Source organism: Oncorhynchus mykiss, chromosome 14, assembly GCF_057628025.1.
Source record: "Oncorhynchus mykiss isolate SJ-2025 chromosome 14, ASM5762802v1, whole genome shotgun sequence".
In the NCBI taxonomy this organism is placed as follows: domain Eukaryota; kingdom Metazoa; phylum Chordata; class Actinopteri; order Salmoniformes; family Salmonidae; genus Oncorhynchus; species Oncorhynchus mykiss.
Genome location: NC_143035.1, coordinates 18,106,304 through 18,130,348, shown reverse-complemented (window position 1 = coordinate 18,130,348; position 24,045 = coordinate 18,106,304). Strand labels below are relative to the sequence as shown.

Genomic DNA, 24,045 nt, shown 5'->3' with positions numbered 1-24,045 from the left:
GCCATGCCGTAGGGGTGGGGGGGAACTGTGTCATAGAATGATCTTTGTGTCTTGCTTGGTTGTCACAACAACCCCATTAAAGGTTGCCTTGCTTCCAGCTGTGTTGCTCCCCTGTGTGAGTGTGCAGGGGTCGTGTTCGAACTGAGAGCTAACGGTGCTATGCTAACCTCCAGTGACACTTGTTGCTTTGTTTTTAGAGTTAACATTTAGCTACTCACACTGACAGGTGAGGAAAAGGCCTGGGATTTTAAGGTGCTTTAGCGAAGCATGACCTATCAAAGTTTTAATATCTCCAGGCTATATTGAGCATGAGGGCAACCAATGTAGACTACTGTGTGTTTCTTCAATGTGCAATGCAGGAGTAGTGTAAGAGACACCATTTTAAGTTTTGGCCAAAGCTAGTTAGATAGATTAGCTACATAGCCACATGTGCTACAGTTCTTATTAATGAAGAACTTACAGAGATAGTATGAAAAACTATTGTATGTAACACATGCAAATACAACTTTGAAAAGTAAAATAGAACACCGGTTTATTTTGAGGCCTTTGGAGTCTTTGAAGTTTATGAGAAAATGATATCTTAGCGTTGGTATCGAGCCACGTAAGCATTTCAATTTACAAGGAATAATTAATGAATGGATGAAATGGAAAAGCCAGAGCTTTACATTGTTAAGCCAAGCTTATTAAAGTCTGTGACGCTCCAGTTAATGGCGAAGCTTAATCAGGAGACTGGAAGTTCATTGGTACAAAGGATTTCTCACTGTGCTAATTTCTTTTTTTTTTTTTATCAATAATTATTGCCTTGCCAAATGCCAAATGCAAGAGAGAGTCTGGCTTGAGTAAAATAGAGCAGTCCAATATGGTTTCATTGCATATTCTTGAACAAATAATGAGTAAAACATAGGTCGTTTTTATGTCTAGCCGTATAGGCTTATAGTGCAATACACCCAGCATGACTGTATTATGGGCATGTTACGTACAATTGATTTGCAAACCCATGTGTACATGCTTATGACAAGTAATAATGCCTTATACCTGTAGGTAGCACAGTTTTCACTAGTGATAGGGGAAAAATCAATGCAGTTACATATCGGGATATTATTTTTGACAATATCGCAATATTATTTCACACTAGTTGGCAGTAACAGTACCAAAACTCCAGTATTTTTCCTTCATAGCTTGTTTCCCATCTTCTTTTTAAATAGGGAGCCAATTTGTTTAAAGTATAGAAAATAAATACTTGTTTTTATTGTCATATACACCAGATACAGTTGAAGTTGGAAGTTTACATACACTGAGTTTGAAGTCATTAAAACTAGTTTTTCAACCACTCCACAAATGTCTTGTTAACAAACTATAGTTTTGGCAAGTGAGTTAGGACATCTACTTTGTGCATGACACAAGTAATTTTTCCAACAATTGTTTACAGACAGATTATTTCACTTATAATTCACTGTATCACAATTCCAGTGGGTCAGAAGTTTACATACACTAAGTTGACTGTGCCTTTAAACAGCTTGGAAAATTCCAGAAAATTATGTCATGGCTTTAGAAGCTTCTGATAGGCTAATTAACATAATTTGAATCATTGTAGACCTCCACAAGAATTGTAGACCTCCACAAGTCTGGTTCATCCTTGGAAGCAATTTCCAAACGCCTGAAGGTACCACATTAATCTGTACAAACAATAGTATACAAGTATAAACACCATGGGACCAAGCAGCCGTCATACTGCTCAGAAAGGAGACATCCTAGAGATTAATGTACTTTGGTGCGAAAAGGGCAAATCAATCCCAGAAAAACAGCAAAGGAGCTTGTGAAGATGCTGGAGGAATCAGGTACAAAAGTATGTGTATCCACAGTAAAACGAGTCCTATATTGACATAACCTGAAAGGCCACACAGCAAGGAAGAAGCCACTGCTCCAAAAACTCCATAAAAAAGCAAGACTACGGTTTGTAACTGCACATGGAGACAAAGATTGTAGTTTTAGGAGAAATGTCCTCTGGTCTGATGTAACAAAAATAGAACTGTTTGGCCAAATTGACCATCGTTATGTTAGGAGGAAAAAGGGGGAGGCTTGCAAGCTGAAGAACACCATCCCAACTGTGAAGCACGGGGGTGGCAGCATCATGTTGTGGGGTGCTTTGCGCAAGGAGGGACTGATGTACTTCATAAAATAGATGGCATCAAGAGGAAGGAAATTTATGTGGATATATTGAAGCAACACCTCAAGACATAAGTCAGGAAGTTAAAGCTTGGTCGCAAATGGGTCTTCCAAATGGATAATGGATAAACCCCTACCATACTTCCAAAGTTGTGGCAAAATGGCTTAAGGACAACAAAGTCAAGGTATTGGAGTGGCCATCACAAAGCCCTGACCTCAATCCCATAGAAAATTTGTGGGCAGAACTGAAAAAGCGTGTGCAAGCAAGGAGGCCTACAAACCTGACTCAATTACACCAGCTCTGCCAGGATGAATGGGTCAAAATTCACCCAACTTATTGTGGGAAGCTTGTGGACGGCTACCCTAAATGTTTGACCCAAGTTGAACAATTTTAAGGCAATGCTACCAAATACTAATTGAGTGTATGTAAACTTCTGACCCACTGGGAATGTGATGAAAGAAATATAAGCTGAAATAAATCATTCTCTCTATTACTCTGACATTTCACATTCTTAAAGTATTGTGGTGATCCTAACTGACCTAAAATAGGGAATTTTTACTAGGATTAAATGTCAGGAACTGTGAAAAACTGAGTTTAAATGTATTTGGCTAAGATGTATGTAAACTTCCGACTTCAACTGTAGGGGCAGTGAAATGTGTTGTTTTACAGGGTCAGCCATAGTACTATGGAACTCCTGGAGCAAATTAAGGTTAAGTGACCTGCTCAAGGGCACATGAACAGATTTTTCATTGTGTCGGCTCAGATATTTGAACCAGCAACCTTTAGGTTACTGGCCCAATACTCTAACCACTAGACTACCTGCCATCCTATTTTATATCCATGAGTCATGGCTCTGTCTTGTCCCTCTGCAGCACACATATGGTGAGCAATGGAATAGCAATACAATCACTGTACTGAATAACAATACAGATCGTATCAGTATTGTGATAATATCATATTGTGAAATACCTGGCAATTCCTAGCAGTAGTTTTTACTCAAAGGAAAACAGAATACTTGTATGTCATGCCTATGGGGAGCTTACCTGTCCCTGCATAGAATTTGGTGCAGTTTCCATACTCTATGTCCTCCTGTTTGATATCAAACTGGGGCAGGGCGATCTCCTCCATCTGGACAGGGTCTCCTGACTGCCACATAAACTGCAGGTCATCCGTCGTATAGCCAACTGTAGACACAGAGAGACGGGCACACACACACACACAAACACATCCACACACACGTGAAAGCATCCACAGGCACGCACGCACAAACACACAAACACACATCGTCGTCGTCAACAACAGTTAATAGTGTGTATGAATCTCCATCCTGACATGATTACACTATATCTCAATGTTGTTTGAAGTCCATTTTTATATTAATAGTAATCACACTCTGCTAATAATATGATTTTCCAGTAGTCATCTTTAATTACTTGTAATCCTTCCCTAACAAACATTAAATAAAGACTGATTTACATGTCCTATACATTTGCTAGCGTGATTACATGTATTTTATTTGTTTAGGCAAGTCAGTTAAGAATAAATTCTTATTTACGATGACGGCCTGGGAAGTGGTGAAGGGCAAGGGCAGCGCTAAATAAATAAATAAAACGAGACAGGAAAGAGACAACAGGAAAGACATCACAACACGTAACAGACAGTTCCAACAATGCATAATAAAACAACCTGGATATAAATGAAACCAATTGGTCTGTAACTGAAAAACATAATTTACATGAATTCAGAAATAACTATAGCTCTCTCTCTTTAACAGATACCATATATGGTAATGTAAAACTGAGCCATTATCAGTTACTCACAGCTCTCCAGCTGCATCTTACAGCGCTGCGTATCCATGGGGAACAGGGTCAGGTCCAAAGGACAGGATAGAGTGACAGACAACCTGGCAAAATGCAGAACCCTCAATGATTGTTCGTTGCAACGATTTCATCATTAATGCTATTGATGATTTGTTTCATGTCACGTTGCTCTTCAGCCAATTCTACCCTATGCCTGTGGACATAATTAGAAATGATGAATGTTTTTAAAAACCCATCAATTGAGATCTATCTGATTGAGGTTGAATTCATTGTGACCTACTGCAATAAAATGCTTCCTTCTAGTGAAAAGTAGGCTAAACTGGTCAAATTGACTGTAAAATATATTAGAAATGTCTGTGTCCTTGAGTTTAAGTATGAGCTGTGAGCTAGACGGCTGTAGAAAGAGAATTACAGAGCTGCTGGGGATTCAGACTTTCATCTAAAAACGTTTCCTCCCAAATCTGTTCATCAATACCGCAAAGCTATATCATTTAAGAGACAATGGCGACTGCTGAATGATTGAAAAAGATGCTTCCTCGGCTCCGGAAATACATTCTTAATGTGAGCAACACCTGTATTGTGCAGAGTTGCATATGTTATTCCCAGCAGTCCATTTGCACATGAAAGCTTTGGGTTTTGGTTGAGATTTTAGAGGAGTACTATTTTTAGTATTTTGACAGCTTTCCCCATCATGTATAAACAGTACATAGAGTACACCACCACAACAACACAGTAAACTTGGGGAGTGACTCATAGCTTTTAGCCCCGAGTGACATAAAAATACACATAGGGTATCCAATATGGGATCAGGAGTAAGCAGCTGAGCAGGCGAGTAGCCGAGCTTCAGTACTTGGGAGTGTAAGAGGACTAAACATTCTCCTTTCTCTATACTATAGTTCTTACAGCAGCTAGTGCCACCTTGTCACACAGCTTATAAGGACAAGACTAATGCTGAGGCTCCAGATGCAGTAAGTAGAGGGAGAAAACTGACTGGGAAGATAAACATTGGACAGTATTAGTGGGAGGAAAGTCTTATTAATGTGCTAATCTTTGGGCTGGGTGGAGTGGAGTGGGGCATTGTGGGAAAATACAGGCTGTCATAGGTTTTTAGCGTTGTCATCCTGTGGACATTACTCTCACTAATGACATAGAATATTGGCATTCCAGATCAGTAAAAAGGCTCAACAGATGTATCGCATCTCCAAATCTCTGATTACTCTAAGTCCCTAAAGCAGCATTAAAGTATTACAGAGAGATTTCTGTGTGCACCGGATACACAAACACAAATGATGTCATGACATGATTCCTTGTGGATGTTGTGTATTAATATAGTACTAAAATATATACAGTATATCTTGTTCATCTACATAGCTGTATAGTCAATGTATCTTCAACAAAGTTTACCCGAGTGAACATTAACATAAAAGTACCATATTTTCAACCAATCAAATAGATTATTATAATTTTTTTTTTAAATCATCAGCATTGGTCACAAATTATTTTCTGAGGTATATTGTACTCTAGCTGCTGTGGTCTGAGTTCCAAAATCATAAAAAGCTATGTTTAATTTGTTAGTGCATGGCAGTGCCAGTAAATCTAAGAGAATAAAAATGCTTTAGTTTCAAAATAGTGCAGCAATTTCTGTGAGCCATCAGATAACAATGTTAAAGCACTCTGAATGAACAATGAAGGTATGGACTTGATTATACCTCATATGAATCTAATTAGGTTGTTAGGACCCAGTTTACTGTAACTGTGAGGAAATGGCTGTCTCCAAAGCTGGCTTAAAGGAGAGCAACCACTCTACAATTGTAAAGACACATGTATGTTCAGATAGCTATACCGTGATAATACACACATTCATTAGACAAAGAAGAATAATTGACCATACGCCATACAATGATTAGCAATACACATGTTTATCTGGATCTGCTAAAATATATTTTTCAAATCTTAACGGCATCACCTGTATAGGAAAATAAATCAGTAAATATATATTACAGTACGCCAACACTCACCTCATGCTGATGAGGACGTCACCGTTGCGGAAGATGAAGAGGAGAATGTTCTCCTGGGTGACGTCATGGAAGTTGGCACTCTTCTCGTTAGCGAAGAACAAATCAGGCTTCCACAGGCATTTGAACATCTTGGGATCAACGGTGAGTGAGTCAGACTTAAAGTCCCGAGGTAGCCTGAGTCTGGGATCATTCCATCGCTGCCTCAGAAAGATGTTCACTCTGTAATCCTGTTATGTTCACAGTCGGGAACACAAAAGCACGACAAAACCATAGTCCTGCAGTTATTGTCACTAATGGAGATGAATCCTTTCGTGAAGGCTCTAGTTTTACAAAATGGAAGCTAAATAGAGAAACACAGTCCCACGGCTATGCTAACCATGGATGAGCTAATGCTAAGGTTTATGCTAATGTCAAGGCTCAAATATCAATAATTGTAGGCACAAAGTAGGCAGACGTGCTCTGATAAATGGTTGACAAGCAAACCTGACTTTATGGAGTTACATGTAATAAAACTGTGTGGTTACTATCAATCATTAGACAACTGGCACTGTTAACAGGGAATCCAGATGGCTTACAAAATGGCTGACTTCTTCCCACGAACTCTACCCACTAATTATAAACAAACCAGTTTGATCAAAAGTGTCTGAAGTCTTCTTAGGTAGTTTGAAATTAGATACAAATCTGATTCCTGGCCATGTGACTTGTGTCTGAACAGTCAAATCATATTTATTTGCCCTCAAGTGGGTTTTAGACTGTTATTTGGCATATCTTGTTGCTTGCTAGCTACTCTTAATAACAGCTTGACAAGAACATGTGGTAGTTTGACAAGAACACAAACAAATGAGTTAATGTGCTAGAAAGTAAACAGCTACCTAGCTAGCTAGGTGACTCTTGTGGCTAGCCAAAAATGACTTGTTTTGAAAGTTGGATCATCTTATCCTTTGAGGCTTTAAGTGTTCTTTTTAAAGTTCAAAGCAACTGGGAGACTTTTCTGGCAGGCATTGTTGTCAGTCACATTAGGTTGCTACATAACTTCTGAGTGAGAGGAAGCAGGACAGCACCACCAATCAACCTACAACACTGCGCACAAACCCGTCATTGCTGTGACAACTAGTGTAGCCATGACAGCAAAGAACTGCAGTCTGAACACACACAAATCTGATTTGGTCACTTCTAACTTGCTGTTTGGACAGTCAGTATCCCAAAATGGATTTGAAAAACAAAACTGATTTGTGCATTTAGACCTGCAGTGTAAACAAGGCTTAGGTTCTGCAGATACGCAGAGAAGGTCTGGTTGTATTTTGATTCAAATCAATCAAGGAAATATTGACATTAAAGGAACTGTTTAAGGGTGTTGCAAAGGTTCAAGGGGTTACACGGAATTATGCAGAAGCCTCATTAAGAGCTTCTTTAAGAGCTTAGACCATGTTGTTTAAGAGAACATGTCACTCAGTGACGTTTTATGTACCATTGAGTTTTGGTGTACTTCAAAATTCTGTTGGAGAGCAGGTGTAGGGGGGGCTATTAGTTAATTTCGTGAAGACGAATTACCTGTCAAATAATCCCCAAACACACCAACTGTGCGTGTGTGCACGGGGTGTTGCCTTGTTAAAATTGTGATCAGTTTAATGACAATGACCATCTTCATTCATAATATAAATTCAGAAACAAAATGTCCAATAGTTGTTCCGCTGTATCATGGCCTTAACGACTGACCATAACGTTTAACAGGCCTATCTTTGACTGTACCCTGACAGAAACTCAACCAACCTCTGTTGCGTTCCAAATTTCACACCGTGATTTTTGTAAATATCAAAAGATTAAATGTATTCTCTGCGGCCGCGTATCAACCACCCATCTGCCGCTGTGAATTTGGCAAAGATTTAACACATCCACCAAGTGTCATGAAAGAGGGAAGCTCAAGACGGAGAGGCCTTATGAAACATGGTGGGGATTTATTGCCCGCTGCAACATCATATTAGTCATTCTCTCCAGGCGACTGTGCCTCACAAAGTGAAAATGGATGTGTTAACTAAGGTGGGCGTGCAGCAGATTAGAGCATTTAGCTGAGGTGTAAATGACAGAACAGTATTTCAAAAGATCAGAAGCCCCGTCGAGTGATAAATGGAGAACTAGAGGTAACCAGCTCTCTCTTCATCTGTCTTTCACCCCTTCTCACTTAAACTCTCTCTTGTTCATGCTGGGATATAGCTAAGTGGAAAATGGGAAAGATGAGCGCCTGTCTGTCTGTCTCACCGCTAACTCTTGGGTTTTGACTGTTATCGTTTTCCTGTGACGCATATCATCACCTTAATCGTCCCCGGTGTGAAATTCCCCACTGTTGGCATTAAGTGCACCGGTAGACCGCAGACACACGCCACTGATCTCTGGCCAAGGGAAGTATTTTAGGTGGAAACCCAAGACATTCCAGGATACAGGATATAAGCTTTGTTATTGGTGTCACTCCCCATGAAGTGCAAAGACACTGGAACAGGAGTTGACTCTGGAGAAGACATACACACCTGCCTCAGCAAAACAGAGCTAACATAAAGCTCCGAGGCCCCAAGTGATACATAGCTGGATAACAACACCCATGGGTTAACAGACACTGGCTGTCTGTCTGTCTCCATCCACCCACCGACATACTTGCCATTCCTGTATCCACAGTATCTACAGTGCAGCAGGTCTATTTGCATTCCAAATCCATCTACAGTAACGCTCTCTCGCAAATCCATTAGCCTGCATAGGGCCTGAGTCGCTAACTGAACAGATTGTTAACTATTCTACTCCTCCCATATGTGGAATGAAAAGACAACATTAGGTAGGTTATTAGGAAGTTTAAACAGCGTTCTCTTTAATGTCTCTCAAAGTGAGTCAGGGTCAAATCATCTCGTCCTGAGTTTAATCTACATTTATTAGCATTCGGAAACACAGTTCTTTCAGCGATGAAGCCATCAGATAAATGAGGCATGAAAGCCTTTGTCTTAATAATGATTCACCGTTAAATCATCTGACGCACTGTAGTCTGCTTACAATACATCTTCCCCAATCCCCTATGCTTATTAATAATGTACTATTATATAGTGATTGATAAAAATTCTATGTTGATCAGATGTAATTGAACCATGGAGGGTCTGAGTAGGTTAAAGATGCACCTAGATGATGACCTAAGGTCAGTTGTTTTACCCTCCATGGTTAAGGTCAGGAATTGGGGAGGGTAAACAGGGAACTTCTATCACACAGTGAGGAAGTCTTACCATAGTGGTCTCCTGGATTGACCCAAAGCTGTTTATAAATATGTTCACTTTGTCCTCCACAGGAATGCCTAAAAAAACAAAACAAGGTTAGAACAGCAGCAGCTGAAAACAGGAAGCATGAGGACCTCTCATTCACAATCTTACTGAACTGAACAGGCTTAACCTACGTTTCAATACAATCTTAGCTAGCATCTCATATTCATAAGCTTCATGAGGAAAGTCTACTTGATGTAAACGTTACAATTCAAAATGCATTTCAGAATATCAGCCTATAAGCTGTAACTATACCCAATGAAGTTGGAATTCAGAAAACACAGTAAAAAATCTCCCGTCACACAAAACGGCAAAGGAATGCCCGAGAAACAGCTTCATATCTAATTTCTGAGATTAGAGCGCTGACTTTAATGGATGTCAAGATCTAGCTTTCGTCTGGCCTTGATATGAACACCAGATGTGGGCCCAGTGGGAAGAATAACCAGGCAGTCATAGAGGGAATTCACATGGCACGAACCACATCAAACAGTCGAAGTCTGGGAGATGCATACAGAGCCAAGGCCAGGGAATGAGGATGGGTCTGCGATGGTCTAAAGAAGACCACCCTGGACCCATTACATCATTAGCTGGGGTTTCTATTGGGGCACAAAACATCTTAAAAGCCTGGGAGTGTTGGTTATTTTGACAAGGTGTTGAGTTCAATCAAATTGTGAATTACTGTAAAGATCTTCTCCAATAACTGCCTTTAACGTAGCTTCCTCAACATGGAAACTTGGATGATAGAGTAAAATGGAGAAAGAGTAAGAGAAAGAGAGAGAGGAGGGGAGGGAGAGAGAGAGAGTGAAAGAAAGAGGGAAATAAAGAAAGAAAGAGGGAGGGAGAGAGAGATAGAGAGAGAGAGAAAGAGAGAGAGGGGGAGAGGGCAAGTGAGAGAGAGAGAGAGGGCAAGTGAGAGAGAGACCTCCTGCCAAATGTATGACCTTATTAGAGATACATATTTCCCTCAGATTACACAGACTCACAAAGAATTCGAAAACACATCCAATTTTGATAAAATTTCATATCTATTGGGTGAAATACCACAGTGTGCCAAAACAGCAGCAAGATTTGTGACCTGTTGCCAGAAGAAAAGGGCAACCAGTGAAGAACAAACACCATTGTAAATACAACCCATATTTATATGTATTTATTTTCCCTTTTTTACTTGAACTATTTGCACATCGTTGCAACACTGTATATAGACATAATATGACATTTGAAATGTCTTTATTATTTTGGAACTTGTGTGAGTGTAATATTTACTGTTCACTTTTTATTGTTTCTTTCACTTTTGTTTATCCATTTCACTTGCTTTGACAATGTAAACGTATGTTTCCATGCCAATAAAGCCCATTGAATTGAATTGAGAGAAAGAGAGTGAAAGAGAGAGAGAGAGAGAGAGAGAGAGAGAGAGAGAGAGAGAGAGAGAGAGAAAGCAGGCTAACCTTTGAAGTTGGGCCTGATTCGAGGATCATATGTGATCAGTAATCTGTTCAAGATGTTACTGGTTGAATTCTCAGGGACCCGTGCGAGATCCTCAGGTGTCAGCTGTCTGCAAAGAAGAAAGAAAAAAGACTCTAAACCACATTACGTAGCAGGTCAAATTCTCCTGGATTAACTGTGCAGACGGAAGTATATCTTTGTGTTTCCATAACCTGAGAACCACCAGTTGGTGATTCAAGTAACTTCGGTAATAGGACCTCCCCAGCAAACGATGCTTGGGGTCTCAGAGCATTCCTGGAATGTCTGCAAAATTAGAGTTAAATGTTCACAAGATTATGGGAAGTGTTCTTGGTTCTCATAGCAGAGTGAAAAATAAAATAAATTCCTCAAGAATTCAAGGAATCTGTAGTTTATGGCTCTATAGGTTGCTTTAATGTCAGCAGCTACTGTAAATGGCAACATCCACAATGTTGCTGAAAATTACATTTGCATAATGTTTCCTGCAACCCTAGCATGACATTCTTGGAACGTAGTGTGAAAATCATTTGCATTTCTGTCAACAAGCAAAGGTTCTTAGTGTATTTGTGAAAGATTCACATCAGTTGTGACCTTAGAAGAATTTTCAACATTCAAGGAACATCTTCTGCTTTCTGAAACTGATTTGCTGAAATAACATTGACCTGAGGAGAGATGGATGGAGGGAGCAGGACTTGGCAGAGGAAAGAGGGAAAATCCACTCCAAGTGGGTGGCAACTGAACTCTGCCAAGGAATTCAACTTGAAAAGCACATTACATATGATTATGTAAACCTCATCAGGCACTGAGGATAAGTAAAAGTGCTCGGCTGGAATTTGTGTGTGCACGTTTGCAATTCCCACCAACAAAACATTGTTTTCTCACCAGTTTAGACATTCACTGTGAATATTGTAATGAAATTAAAACATTTCCCTTCAATTTCAATTATTGTTATGTTTGATCCCTTTTAGGATTTAGTACAGTAAGACATCAAACATTGCATGACAAATTAGGCTTTGAAGCTAAAACAAGGATAGGGATGACAAAATATTTTTTGGGAGAGACGATACTTCTGGCCAGCTGTCCTGATTTTTAATGTATCAAACATCTGTCTCTTCTTGGATTGCATTTTCCAACACTAAGCATTTGAAAATGGTCAGAGTAACTGATCGTATTTTGGAGTTTGAGCAATTTAGGCAATGCGGCAGGGAATCTCATGAGGTGGGGTGAAATTCTGCACTTACGAAGGACAGTAGACTTGCTTCCCCTTCTTCCCTTTCTTTGTCCCCTTTTCTTTAGTGGATCCTCCCTCTATCCAGACCAAGAAGGCGAGGAGAAGGATGGCCAGCTTCTTGACGCCCATCTTGGTCAACCCCTGAGCCTGAAAATAGAGAAAGAAATTTTGAAAAATAGATCTCTTCATGTCTTCAACTCACTCATGCTTAATGTGTCGACATTCACAAGCTCTTTCCAAATGTTGTCTTTTAGCCATCCAATAAAACTTGAAGTTGATTTGCACATATGGAGCAAGGCTACCTCATTTGTAAGTTACATAAGACTGAAGCCCATTCTCCTAACCCATATGAATACAGTTGTCACACATTTGCATGCTCTAGTTTAAATCCCTTCCTGTAAATAAAGACTGTAGATATATCACATCTATTGTTCTGTCAACAGATTGGTACTCCATGGATATGACTCGGATGAGATTCTGTCACCAATATAATCTGATTTGATTCATAACTTTGAACGTTCTGTGTACTTTTAATCTTGTGTCTCAGTTGGTTGGAGAAGTACATACACATACTGTACACTGAAAATGTATTAATACACTGAGGGTACAAACATCACCTGCTCTTTCCACGACATCGACTGACCAGGTGATGTCATTTGTTAAATTCACTTCAATCAGTGTAGATGAAGGGGAGGAGACAGGTTAAAGAAGGATTGTCAAGCCTTGAGACAAATGACACATAGATTGTGCATGTGTGCCATTCAGAGGGTGAATGGCCAAGACAAAATATTGAAGTGCCTTTGAACTGGGTATGGTAGTAGGTTCCAGGTGCACCGTTTTGAGTGTGTCAAGACTGGTTCCCTTAACAAAAGACATCTAGCCAACTTGACACAACTGTGGGAAGCATCGGCCCAGCATCCCCGTGGATCACTTTCGACAGTCCATGCCCTGAAAGAATGTTTTTTTTTTTTTACCTTTATTTAACTAGGCAAGTCAGTTAAGAACAAATTCTTATTTTCAATGACGGCCTAGGAACAGTGGGTTAACTGCCTGTTCAGGGGCAGAACGACAGATTTGTACCTTGTCAGCTCGTGGGTTTGAACTTGCTAGTCCAACGCTCTAACCACTAGGCTACCCTGCCGCCCCAAAATGAGGCTGTTCTGAGGGCAAAGAGGTTGGGGGAATGCAACTCAATATTAGGATGGTGTTCTTAATGTTTTGTACGCTCAGTGTGTAAGAGTTATTGTGTCATTTCATGTAAGAGTGTCTGTTAAATAACCTAATCACAGCATTCTTAAAGTATAATGTCTTCCTCTTGCTGAAATGGTTGTTTTGAGTTTCATAAATTGAATATAATACAGCAATTTTACTAAATTCAAAGCACTTGTTAAGTGTCTAAAGTACTCTACAATTGCATTGATTGATTGATGCCACCAACACAATGTATACATTTATTCCATTAAAACATTACGACCCAGTCTTCCTAGACTAGTTCATTTGCCAGAAGGGAGCTCTTGCATTTCATTGTCTAGACACTGCCGCTGCACAAGGAATTCCCTGTCTGCTACTCCCACATTGATCATCATCAGCAGTAGCAGAACTGTGCCACACTTTGGTTCATTCACTCTGTACATCAGCACTAAAACCTCTCCTAGCTTATACAGATGTAGGATCTTCATTTGATCACCCTTTAGTTGCACAGCAGGAAATGCAAACTTGTGGTGTATTTTAGTTTTAAAAAGGCTTCAGGCCTCCCGGGTGGCGCAGTGGTTAAGGGTGCTGTACTGCAGCGCCAGCTGTGCCACCAGAGACTCTGGGTTCACGCCCAGGCTCTGTCGTAACCGGCCGCGACCGGGAGGTCCGTGGGGCGGCGCACAATTGGCCTAGCGTCGTTAGGGAGGGGTTAGCCGGTAGGGATATCCTTGTCTCATCGCGCACCAGTGACTCCTGTGGCGGGCTGGGCGCAATGCGCGCTAACCAAGGTTGCCAGGTGCACAGTGTTTCCTCCGACACATTGGTGCGGCTGGCTTCCGGGTTGGATGCGCGCTGGGTTAAGAAGCAGTGCGGCTTGGTTGGGTTGTGTATCGGAGGACGCATGACTTTCAAACTTTGTCTCTCCCGAGCCCATACGGCAGTTGAAGCGGTGAGACAAGATAGTAGCTACTAAAAAAACTATTGGATACCACGAAATTGGGGAGAAAACAGGGTTAAAATAAAAAGGCTTCTAAACTTTATTTCCACTTTGAAATGTAAAATTTGATTTGCCCCAATGAAAGATGTATTAACCCAATGAAAAATGTCCATTAATTACAATTCACATTTGGTGTTATTTTCCCGCTGTAGCAAACTGGCTCAAATGAAGATCCTACATCTGTATTTCACACATTATTATTGGTGGTTTATTTGACATGACACCTATCCCCTCATGTACTTTTGTGTGTACGACCCAGAATTCCATTGACCTAGAATTACTCCTAATCATTATCTTCCAGGGAAATATAACCTTAATTAGTTGTTATTTGTATTTTTCTCTCTCTCTAAAGTGATTTACAGTCAAGTTCACAGAGCTGTGCAAAGTTGTGCTATGGCTATGTTGTGCTATTGCTGGTATGCCCTGCATATTTCATAAGCTTTTAGTCACTTTGCATTGCCGTGGTCCCTGTTTCCTAAATATAGTTTGTTTGAGTATTTTCCCATTTCACTGAGTGAGGACAGAGGAGCTCTCCTATTATAATGTAAATCATTTCTATTTTATTTAACTTTTATTTCAAATGAAATGTAAAAAATGCAACCAGGGAGACACATTGAGACCAGCACACAAATAAGTATATACAAAATACACATACAATATACACATTGCCATTATGGTCAAATAAAACAAACACATTAATCACTTAAAAAAATCCTTAACCAATATCTTAAATTGACCCAGGGACACCAAATGATCGAAATGAAGTGCCAACTGGAGACTATTCCACACGAAGTGCCTGATTTGAAAAGGCAGATCTCCTGAACTCTGTGGTTACCATGGGAGTCAAGCATGTTGGAAGCTTGCGGAGTAGGGATTTAGAAACAAAAAGAGAGAAATGAAGTGATCTACTTGCCTTTAAAGAGGTCCAGTCAACTTTTTGGTAAAGGATGCAGAGAAGAATAGTAACTGCCAGATCTAATAAAACGAAGGGTGCTGTGATAAACAGAATCAAGGGATTTTAGAGTAGAGTCAGTTGCACTTCGGTCAAGAACAGGTAGAAAAGTTGATTGAGAAAACATTGCAAATAATCTATAAAAGCCCTGTTTCAAGAGAGTTCCCCACTATGTCACTCCATTCTTACTGATCCATTCTTAGCGTAAGAACCTTGTGTTGTTTATACAGTACATTCGGAGAGTATTCAGACCCTTTGACTTTTTCCACAATTTGTTACGTTACAGCCTATCACATTAACATAGGTATTCAGACCCTTTACTCAGTACTTTGTTGAAGCACCTTTGGCAGCGAATACAGACTCAGGTGTTCTTGGGTATGATGCTACAAGCTTGGCACACCTGTATTTATGGAGTTTCTCCCATTCTTCTCTGCAGACCCTCTCAAGCTCTGTCAGGTTGGATTGGGAACGTCGCAGTACAGCTATTTTCAGATCTCTCCAGAGATGTTCGATCGGGTTCAAGTCAATTTCGAGTCTCATAGCAAAGTGTCTGAATAGTTATGTAAATAAGGTATTTGTGTTTTTTTATTTTTAATACACTTGCAAACAGTTCTAAAAACCTGTTTTCGCTTTGTCATTATGGGGTATTGTGTGGAAAAATCATTTAATCAATTTTAGAATAAGGCTCTAACGTAAAAAACGGTGGAAAAAGTCAAGGGGTCTGAAGACATTCCAAATGCACTGTATGTAGAGTTCAATTCAAATGTAAAGTCAGGGACACAAGCTCCCACATAGAATGACTATTGGTATCATCAGGTCAATAGGAATTATGTTCACCAAACACAATCTTCTCCATTAGTGCTTTAATTGCACTATTGGATTTGTGACCTTGGAGGCATATTACACGGCTGTTATTGCCTGTGAAAGATTACATACAGTATGCACAATGTAGCAAAAACACTGCTATTATTGAAATGCACAGAAATAGATACCGATGAATTCTTTTTTTTTAAACTGCTTTGCATGTCATTATTCAACTTTCCCTCATTTTCATCTTTGTGTCTTATCGAGACTTTTACTGTGCACCTCCATATTTAAGTCATGCAAACAAGCGATACAATTCCTTATAATAGCCTAACATTTCAACAATCACATTTCAACAATCACTACCTGTGGCTGCCTGCACCTCGCATCAGGTCCAATAGCAACAAGAGAAGACGCTGCCACTTGCCCAAAGCTTGAGCACCACTTACAAAAGATGGAGAAAATGATACATAGCGAAGCGACCACCACGATATGAGGTGATAGGGGAATGGAGGGAAATGTCATAAACTACGAGCGAAAACATACTTCGGGGTCATGCATTTCACATTGCCTACATTGAAGTGAACATAGGCTACAACAACGTTTTGTTTAAAAATACAAGCATTTCACTTACCATTTTGTTTTCTTTAATCGTTTATTCGTTACTAGACAGGTAAAAACAGACAGTGTAAAAGGTCGTTAGTCTTCCTTGACCATACGCAGTCGATATTCTTCATTCTGGTCTCCCTCGTCCGTCATTCATTCGAAGTAGCAGTTGTTGATTTTTATCTCTAATTTACATTTCGAGTATATGCCTATTTTTCTCTACGCGCGGTCAGATTTGTATTTGTATTGAATGTATATGGTTGATGCCCTTTTGCCTCAGTTTGTGATGCCCAAGATGGAGGATTGCGTGTGCACCTGTCATGCAACATGCGCAGAAGCGGGATGCACACAATACATCATTGCCTCAGCACCACGGGCAGCCGCTTTCTGCCCCCAACGATACACGTAAGCCCATTACGTTTGGGCAATAATATATATTAATGTGAAGCGTACAAACTTCCTATTATTTATTATGAGCAACGTTTAGCGCCAACTGAAGAGTCGGTCAGGCGCTAGTGAAGATTGCACATTACACCATAGGCTATTTAGCAAATAAAATGACAGCATCTAATTAATTATGTCTTGTTGGATTGTAGATATATACATGTTAGTGAATATAGGTCAATTATATATTTTAATCTTGTGTTGAGGTGTTAAAACGTTAATTGATGATTGAATGCCTATCAAGGTCAGAAAGGCTATTCTCTTGTTGGGGTGATCAACAAAATCCAACAATGACTGAATAAAGTAGGCTAGTCAGTAACATTTATTATGTAATTTCTTTGTCAACACGAAGCCTATCCATAACTCAACATAACATCCATAACACAACATAACATCTATAACATAACATACATAACACAACATAACATCTATAACACAACACAATATCTATAACACAACATAACATCTATAGCACAACATAACATCTATAACACAGCATAACACCTATAACACAACATAACATCCATAACACAACATAACATCCATAACACAACATAACATCCATAACATAACGTAACATCTATAACACCACACAACATCTATAATTCAACATAACATACATAACATCTATAACACGACACAATATCTATAACACAACATAACATCCATAACACAACATAACATCCATAACACAACATAACACCTATAACACAACATAACATCCATAACACAGCATAGCATCTATAACTCAACATAAAATCCATAACATAACGTAACATCTATAACACCACATAACATCTATAATTCAACATAACATACATAACATCTATAACACGACACAATATCTATAACACAACATAACATCTATAACACAACATAACATCTATAACACAACACAATATCTATAACACCACACAACATCTATAATTCAACATAACATACATAACATCTATAACACGACACAATATCTATAACACAACATAACATCCATAACACAACATAACATCCATAACACAACATAACACCTATAACACAACATAACACAACATAACATCCAAAACACAGCACAGCACAACATAACACCTATAACACAACACACTGTAACATCTATAACTCAACATAACATCCATAACACAACATAAAACCTATAACACAACATAACATCCATAACACAACACACTGTAACATCTATAACTCAACATAACATCCATAACACAACGTAACATCCATGGCATAACAACTACATCCATAACTCAACATAACATCTATAACACAACACAATATCTATAATACAACACAACATCTATAACAAAACATGACATCTATAATTCAACATAACATACATAACACAACATATATAACACAACACAATATCTATAACACAACATAACATCTAGAACACAATACAGCATCTATAACACAACATCACATCTATAACACAACATAACATCTAGAACACAACACAACATCTATAACACAACATAACATCTAGAACACAACACAACATCTATAACACAACATATAATCTATAACACGTCTATAACTTAAAACATACCTGGCAAGGATTATCTATTTAATATCTCTTAATCTCTGTCATTTCTATATCCATGTCTCTACACTAAATAATGATCCACTGATAAAAGCAACTACACTGAACAAAAATATAAACTCAACATGATTCAATTTCAAAGATTTTACTGAGTTACAGGTTATATAAGGAAATCAGTCAATTCAAATAAATTCTCTAATCTATGGATTTCACATTACTGGGAATACAGATAGGCATCTTTTGGTTAGATACCTTAAAAAAAGGTAGGGGCATGGATCAGAAAACCAGTCAGTATCTGGTGTGACCCCCCTTTTGCCTCATGCAGCACAACACATCTCCTTCACATATAGTTGATCATGCTGTTGATTTTGGCCTGTGGAATGTTGTCCCACTCCTCTTCAATGGCAGTGTTAAGTTGTTGGATATTGGCTGGAACTGGAACACGCTGTTGTACCTGTCGATCCAGAGCATCCCAAACCTGCTCAATGGGTGACATGTCTGAGGAGTCTGCAGGCCATGGAAGAAATGGGACATTTTCAGCTTCAAGGAATTGTGTACATGTGACATGGGGCCATTTATTATATGCTGAAACATGAGGTGATGGCGGCAGAGGAATGGCACGACAATGGGCCTCAGAATCTCATCACGGTATCTCTGTGCATTCAAATTGCTATCAATAAAATTCAATTGTGTTCGTTGTTCGTAGCTTATATCTGCCCATACCATAACCCCACCGCCACCATGGGACACTCTGCTAACAATTTTGACATCAGCAAACCGCTCGCCCACACAATACAAAACTCACTGTCTGCCATCTGCCCGGTACAGTTGATTCCGGAATTAATCTGTGAAGATCACACTTCTCCAGCGTGCCAACAGCCATCGAAGGTGAGCATTTGCCCACTGAAATCGGTTACGACGCCAAACTGCAGTCAGGTCAAGACCCTGGTGAGGACGACGAGCATGCAGAGGAGCTGACAGTTTGGTTTCTGACAGTTTGTGCAGAAATTCTTCGGTCGAGCAAACCCACAGTTTCAACTGTCCGGGTAGCTGGTCTCAGACGATCCCTCAGGCGAAGAAGCCAGATGTGGAGGTCTAGGTCTGGCATGGTTACAGGTGGTCTGCGGTTCTGAGGCCGGTCGGACGTACTGCCAAATTCTCTAAAGCAACGTTGGAGGCGACTTATGGTAGATAAATTAACATTAAATTATCTGGCAACAGCTCTGGTGGACATGCCTGCAGTCAGCATGGAAATTGCACGCTCCCTCAAAACTTGAGACATCTGTGGCATTGTGTTGTGTGACGAAACTGCACATTTTAGTGTGGCCTTTAATTGTCCCCAGGACAAGGTGCACTTGTGTAATGATCATGCTGTGTAATCATATTCTTGATATGCCACACCAGTCAGGTGGATGGATTATCTTGGCAAATAAGAAATACACACTAACAGTGATGTAATTTGTGCATGTGGAACATTTCTGTGATCTTTTATTTCAGGTCATTAAACATCGGACCACCACTTTACATGTTGAGTCTGTGAGGGAGAGGGAGTTTGCATGAGCAAATACATGCTTGTTTGCCAACAAACACAGTGTCAGTGTGTATGCGAGTGTGTGTTTCGCTCTGTGTGTGTGTGTGTGTGTGTGTGTGTGTGTGTGTCTGTGTGTGTGTGTGTGTGTGTGGATGCCCTCCAGCATTCTCTCTCTGGTGAGGAGTATGTGCGTGTGCGTGTGCGTGTGTGTGTGTGTGTGTGTGCAGGAATGCATGCATCAGGACATTGGGAGTAGAGGTTCTCTACCATCTATGGTGTGCAGTGTGGTGTGCATCTATGGTGTGCAGTGTACCTCCACATTGTAGCCAACAGTGAATCAAAGCTGACCTCTGAGGTGGAGACAATCCTTTCTCTCTGACACAGTCGGACATCAAAGAGAATCAAACTATGTGGTTTATGACCCTCGCCTTTGTACGTCTAGCCAAGAGGTATTACCGAGGAACAGTTTGCATCACCTTTTTAAATGGGCCTTATGTTCTTCCAAAGAATAAGAAAATGGAATCTATTCCAAATCCTATTTCACATATAACCCAGAGCTTCAGTTCCTTTTCTATTATTCAATGAGTCTGGGGCAGATTAGACAGGCTCCCCACGTTGGTACCTAATAGTGGAGCGGGTCAAGAGCTTCAAAACTATCATGATCCAAACATACCAAGACAATGTCTATTCCCCCTCAGGAGACTAAACATATTTGGCATGGGTCCTCATATCCTTAATGGGTCAGCAGTCAAATGACCTCCACTCACCACTGTAAAACGCTCCCTGAAACACTTCAGCGAGCAGGCCTTTCTAATCGACCTGGCCCGGGTATCCTAGAAGGATATTGACCTCATCCCGTCTGCAGAGGATACCTGGTGATTCTTTAAAAATGCCTTCCTCACCATCTTAAATACGCATGCCCCATTCAAGAAATTTAGAACCAGGAACAGATATAGTCCTTGGTTCTCTCCAGACCGGACTGCCCTTAACCAGCACAAAACATCCTGTGACGTTCTGCATTAGCATCGAAAAGCCCCCGAGATATGCAACTTTTCAGGGAAGCTGGAACAAATATACACAGGCAGTTAGAAAAGTCAAGGCTAGCTTTTTCAAGCAGAAATTTGCTTCCTGCAACACAAACTCTAAAAAGTTCTGGGACACTGTAAAGTCCATGGAGAATAAGAGCACCTCCTCCCAGCTGCCCACTGCACTGAGGATAGGAAACTCTGTCACCACCGATAAATCCACTATAATTGAGAATTTCAATAAGCATTTTTCTACGGCTGGCCATGCTTTCTACCTGGCTACCCCTACCTCGGTCAACAGCACTGCACCCCCCACAGCAACTCGCCCAAGCCTTCCCCATTTCTCCTTCTCCCAAATCCAGTCAGCTGATGTTCTGTAAGAGCTGAAAAATCTGGAACCCCTACAAATCAGCTGGGCTAGACAATCTGGATCCTTTCTTTCTAAAATTATCTGCCGAAGTTGTTGCAACCCCTATTACTAGCCTGTTCAACCTCTCTTTCGTGTCGTCTGAGATTCCCAAAGATTGGAAAGCAGCTGTGATCATCCCCCTCTTCAAAGGGGGGACACTCTTGAACCAAACTGTTACAGACCTATATCTATTCTACCCTGCCTTTCTAAGGTCTTCGATTGCCAAGTTAACAAACAGATTACCGACCATTTCGAATCCCACCGTACCTTCTCCACTATGCAATCTGGTTTCAGAGCTGGTCATGGGTGCACCTCAGCCACGCTCAAGGTCCTAAACGATATCTTAACCTCCATTGATAAGAAAAAATACTGTGCAGCCGTATTCATTGACCTGGCCAAGGCTTTCGACTCTGTCAATCACCATATCCTCATCAGCAGACTCAACAGCCTCGGTTTCTCAAATGATTGCCTCGCCTGGTTCACCAACTACTATTCCGATAGAGTTCAGTGTATCAAATCGGAGGGCCTGTTGTCCGGACCTCTGTTAGTCTCTATGGGTGTACCACAGGTTTCAATTCTTGGGCCGACTCTCTTCTCTGTATACATCAATGATGTTGCTCTTGCTGCTGGTGAGTCTCTGATCCACCTCTACGCAGACGACACCATTCTGTATACTTCTGGCCCTTCTTTGGACACTGTGTTAACTACCCTCCAGATGAGAGTCAATGTCATACAACTCTCCTTCCGTAGCCTCCAACTGCTCTTAAAAACACGTAAAACTAAATGCATGCTCTTCAATCGATCGCTGCCTACACCTGCCCTCCAGCCCAGCCTCACTACTCTGGACGGTTCTGACTTAGAATATGTGGACAACTACAAATACCTAGGTGTCTGGTTAGACTGTAAACTCTCCTTCCAGACTCACATGAAACATCTCCAATCAAATCTAGAATTGGCTTCCTATTTCGCAACAAAGCATCCTTCACTCATGCTGCCAAACATACCCTCGTAAAACTGACCATCCTACCGATCCTCGACTTCTGCGATGTAATTTACAAAATAGCCTCCAACACCCTACTCAACAAATTGGATGCAGTCTATCACAGTGCCATCCGTTTTGTCACCAAAGCCCCATATACTACCCACCACTGCGACCTGTACGCTCTCGTTGGCTGGCCCTCGCTTCAGACTCGTCGCCAAACCCACTGGTTCCAGGTCATCTACAAGACCCTGCTAGGTAAAGTCCCGCCTTATCTCAGCTCACTGGTCACCATAGAAGCACCCACCCATAGCACGTGCTCCAGCAGGTGTATTTCACTGGTCACCCCCAGTGTTTTTAATTGCTATATTGTATTTACTTTGCCACCGTGGCCTTTTTATTGCCTTTACCTCCCTTATCTCACCTCATTTGCTCCCATTGTATATAGACTTGTTTTTCTACTGTATTATTGACTGTATGTTTGTTTTACTCCATGTGTAACTCTGTTTTGTTGTATGTGTCGAACTGCTTTGCTTTATCTTGGCCAGGTCACAGTTATAAATGAGAACTTGTTCTCAACTTGCTTACCTGGTTAAACAAAGTTAAAATAAAATAAATAAATATCCTCAAAAAGGTTTACACCTGCACCATCGAGAGCATCCTGACTGGTTGCATCACCGCTTGGTATGGCAACTGCTCGGCATCCGACCACAAGGTGCTACAGAGGGTAGTGCGTTTGGCCCAGTACATCACTGGGACCGAGCTCCCTGCCATCCAGGATCTCTATACCAGGCGATGTCAGAGGAAGGCCATAAAAATTGTCAAAGACTCCAGCCACCCAAGTCATAGACTGTTCTACCTGCTACCACATGCCAAGCGGTACCGGAGCGCCATGTCTAGGTCCAAAATGCTCCTTAACAGCTTCTACCCCCAAGCCATAAAACAATTTGCATTGACCCTCTTTTTTACACTGCTGCTACTCTCTGTTTATTATCTATGGATAGTCACTATATCCCTACCAACATGGACAGTACATATTACCTCAATTACCTCGACTAACCTGTACCCCCGCACATGGACCGGTATCCCATATACAGTGGGGAGAACAAGTATTTGATACACTGCCGATTTTACAGGTTTTCCTACTTACAAAGCATGTAGAGGTCTGTAATTTTATCATAGGTACACTTCAACTGTGAGAGACGGAATCTAAAACAAAAATCCAGAAAAGTACATTGTATAATTTTTATGATCATTCAAACAAAGAACGTGTCAACTCAAAGTCCTTACTGATAACAAAATGTGGCCTGCCAGATATAATACCACATTAGATTTGCTAATCCCATATTGACATATTTTTGTCATGGCCTGTCAATCTGACCGGCACTATAGGGACCAATGTGGGGAACTAGTCCAATCTGCCTCAGACCGACACTATGGGGACCAATATGGGGAAGAGGTAGTGGTAGAGGTAATGGTCGTGGTAGAGGTAGGGGTAGAGGTAGAGGTAGAGGTAGTGGTAGGTGTAAAGGTAGAGATGTAGGTAGAGGTAGTGGTAGAGGTAGAGG

The 24,045-nt window shown here is 40.6% G+C and overlaps 1 protein-coding gene across 5 annotated transcripts in view; it reads right to left on the bottom strand.

Moving 5' to 3' along the window:
- glrbb (glycine receptor, beta b) overlaps positions 1 to 24,045 on the bottom strand; it is a 55,850-nt gene that overhangs the window by 10,217 nt on the left and 21,588 nt on the right. Inside the window, exons 1-8 of one of the 5 annotated variants that reach the window (XR_016486312.1) lie at positions 16,569 to 16,898; positions 15,092 to 15,171; positions 11,998 to 12,134; positions 10,741 to 10,847; positions 9,263 to 9,330; positions 6,006 to 6,232; positions 3,988 to 4,070; positions 3,211 to 3,351 (exon numbers count right to left, since the gene is read on the bottom strand). Coding sequence is in view for 3 of the 5 variants with exons in the window: in XM_021561407.3 (XP_021417082.1) it covers positions 3,211 to 3,351; positions 3,988 to 4,070; positions 6,006 to 6,232; positions 9,263 to 9,330; positions 10,741 to 10,847; positions 11,998 to 12,134; positions 16,569 to 16,571 (766 nt within the window). In the remaining 2 variants the exon portion in view is untranslated. Of the gene's footprint in view, positions 1 to 3,210; positions 3,352 to 3,987; positions 4,071 to 6,005; positions 6,233 to 9,262; positions 9,331 to 10,740; positions 10,848 to 11,997; positions 12,135 to 15,091; positions 15,172 to 16,568; positions 16,939 to 24,045 lie in introns of those variants that run through there. The other 4 variants (XM_021561408.3, XR_016486311.1, XM_021561407.3 and 1 more) reach the window with 4 other exon arrangements.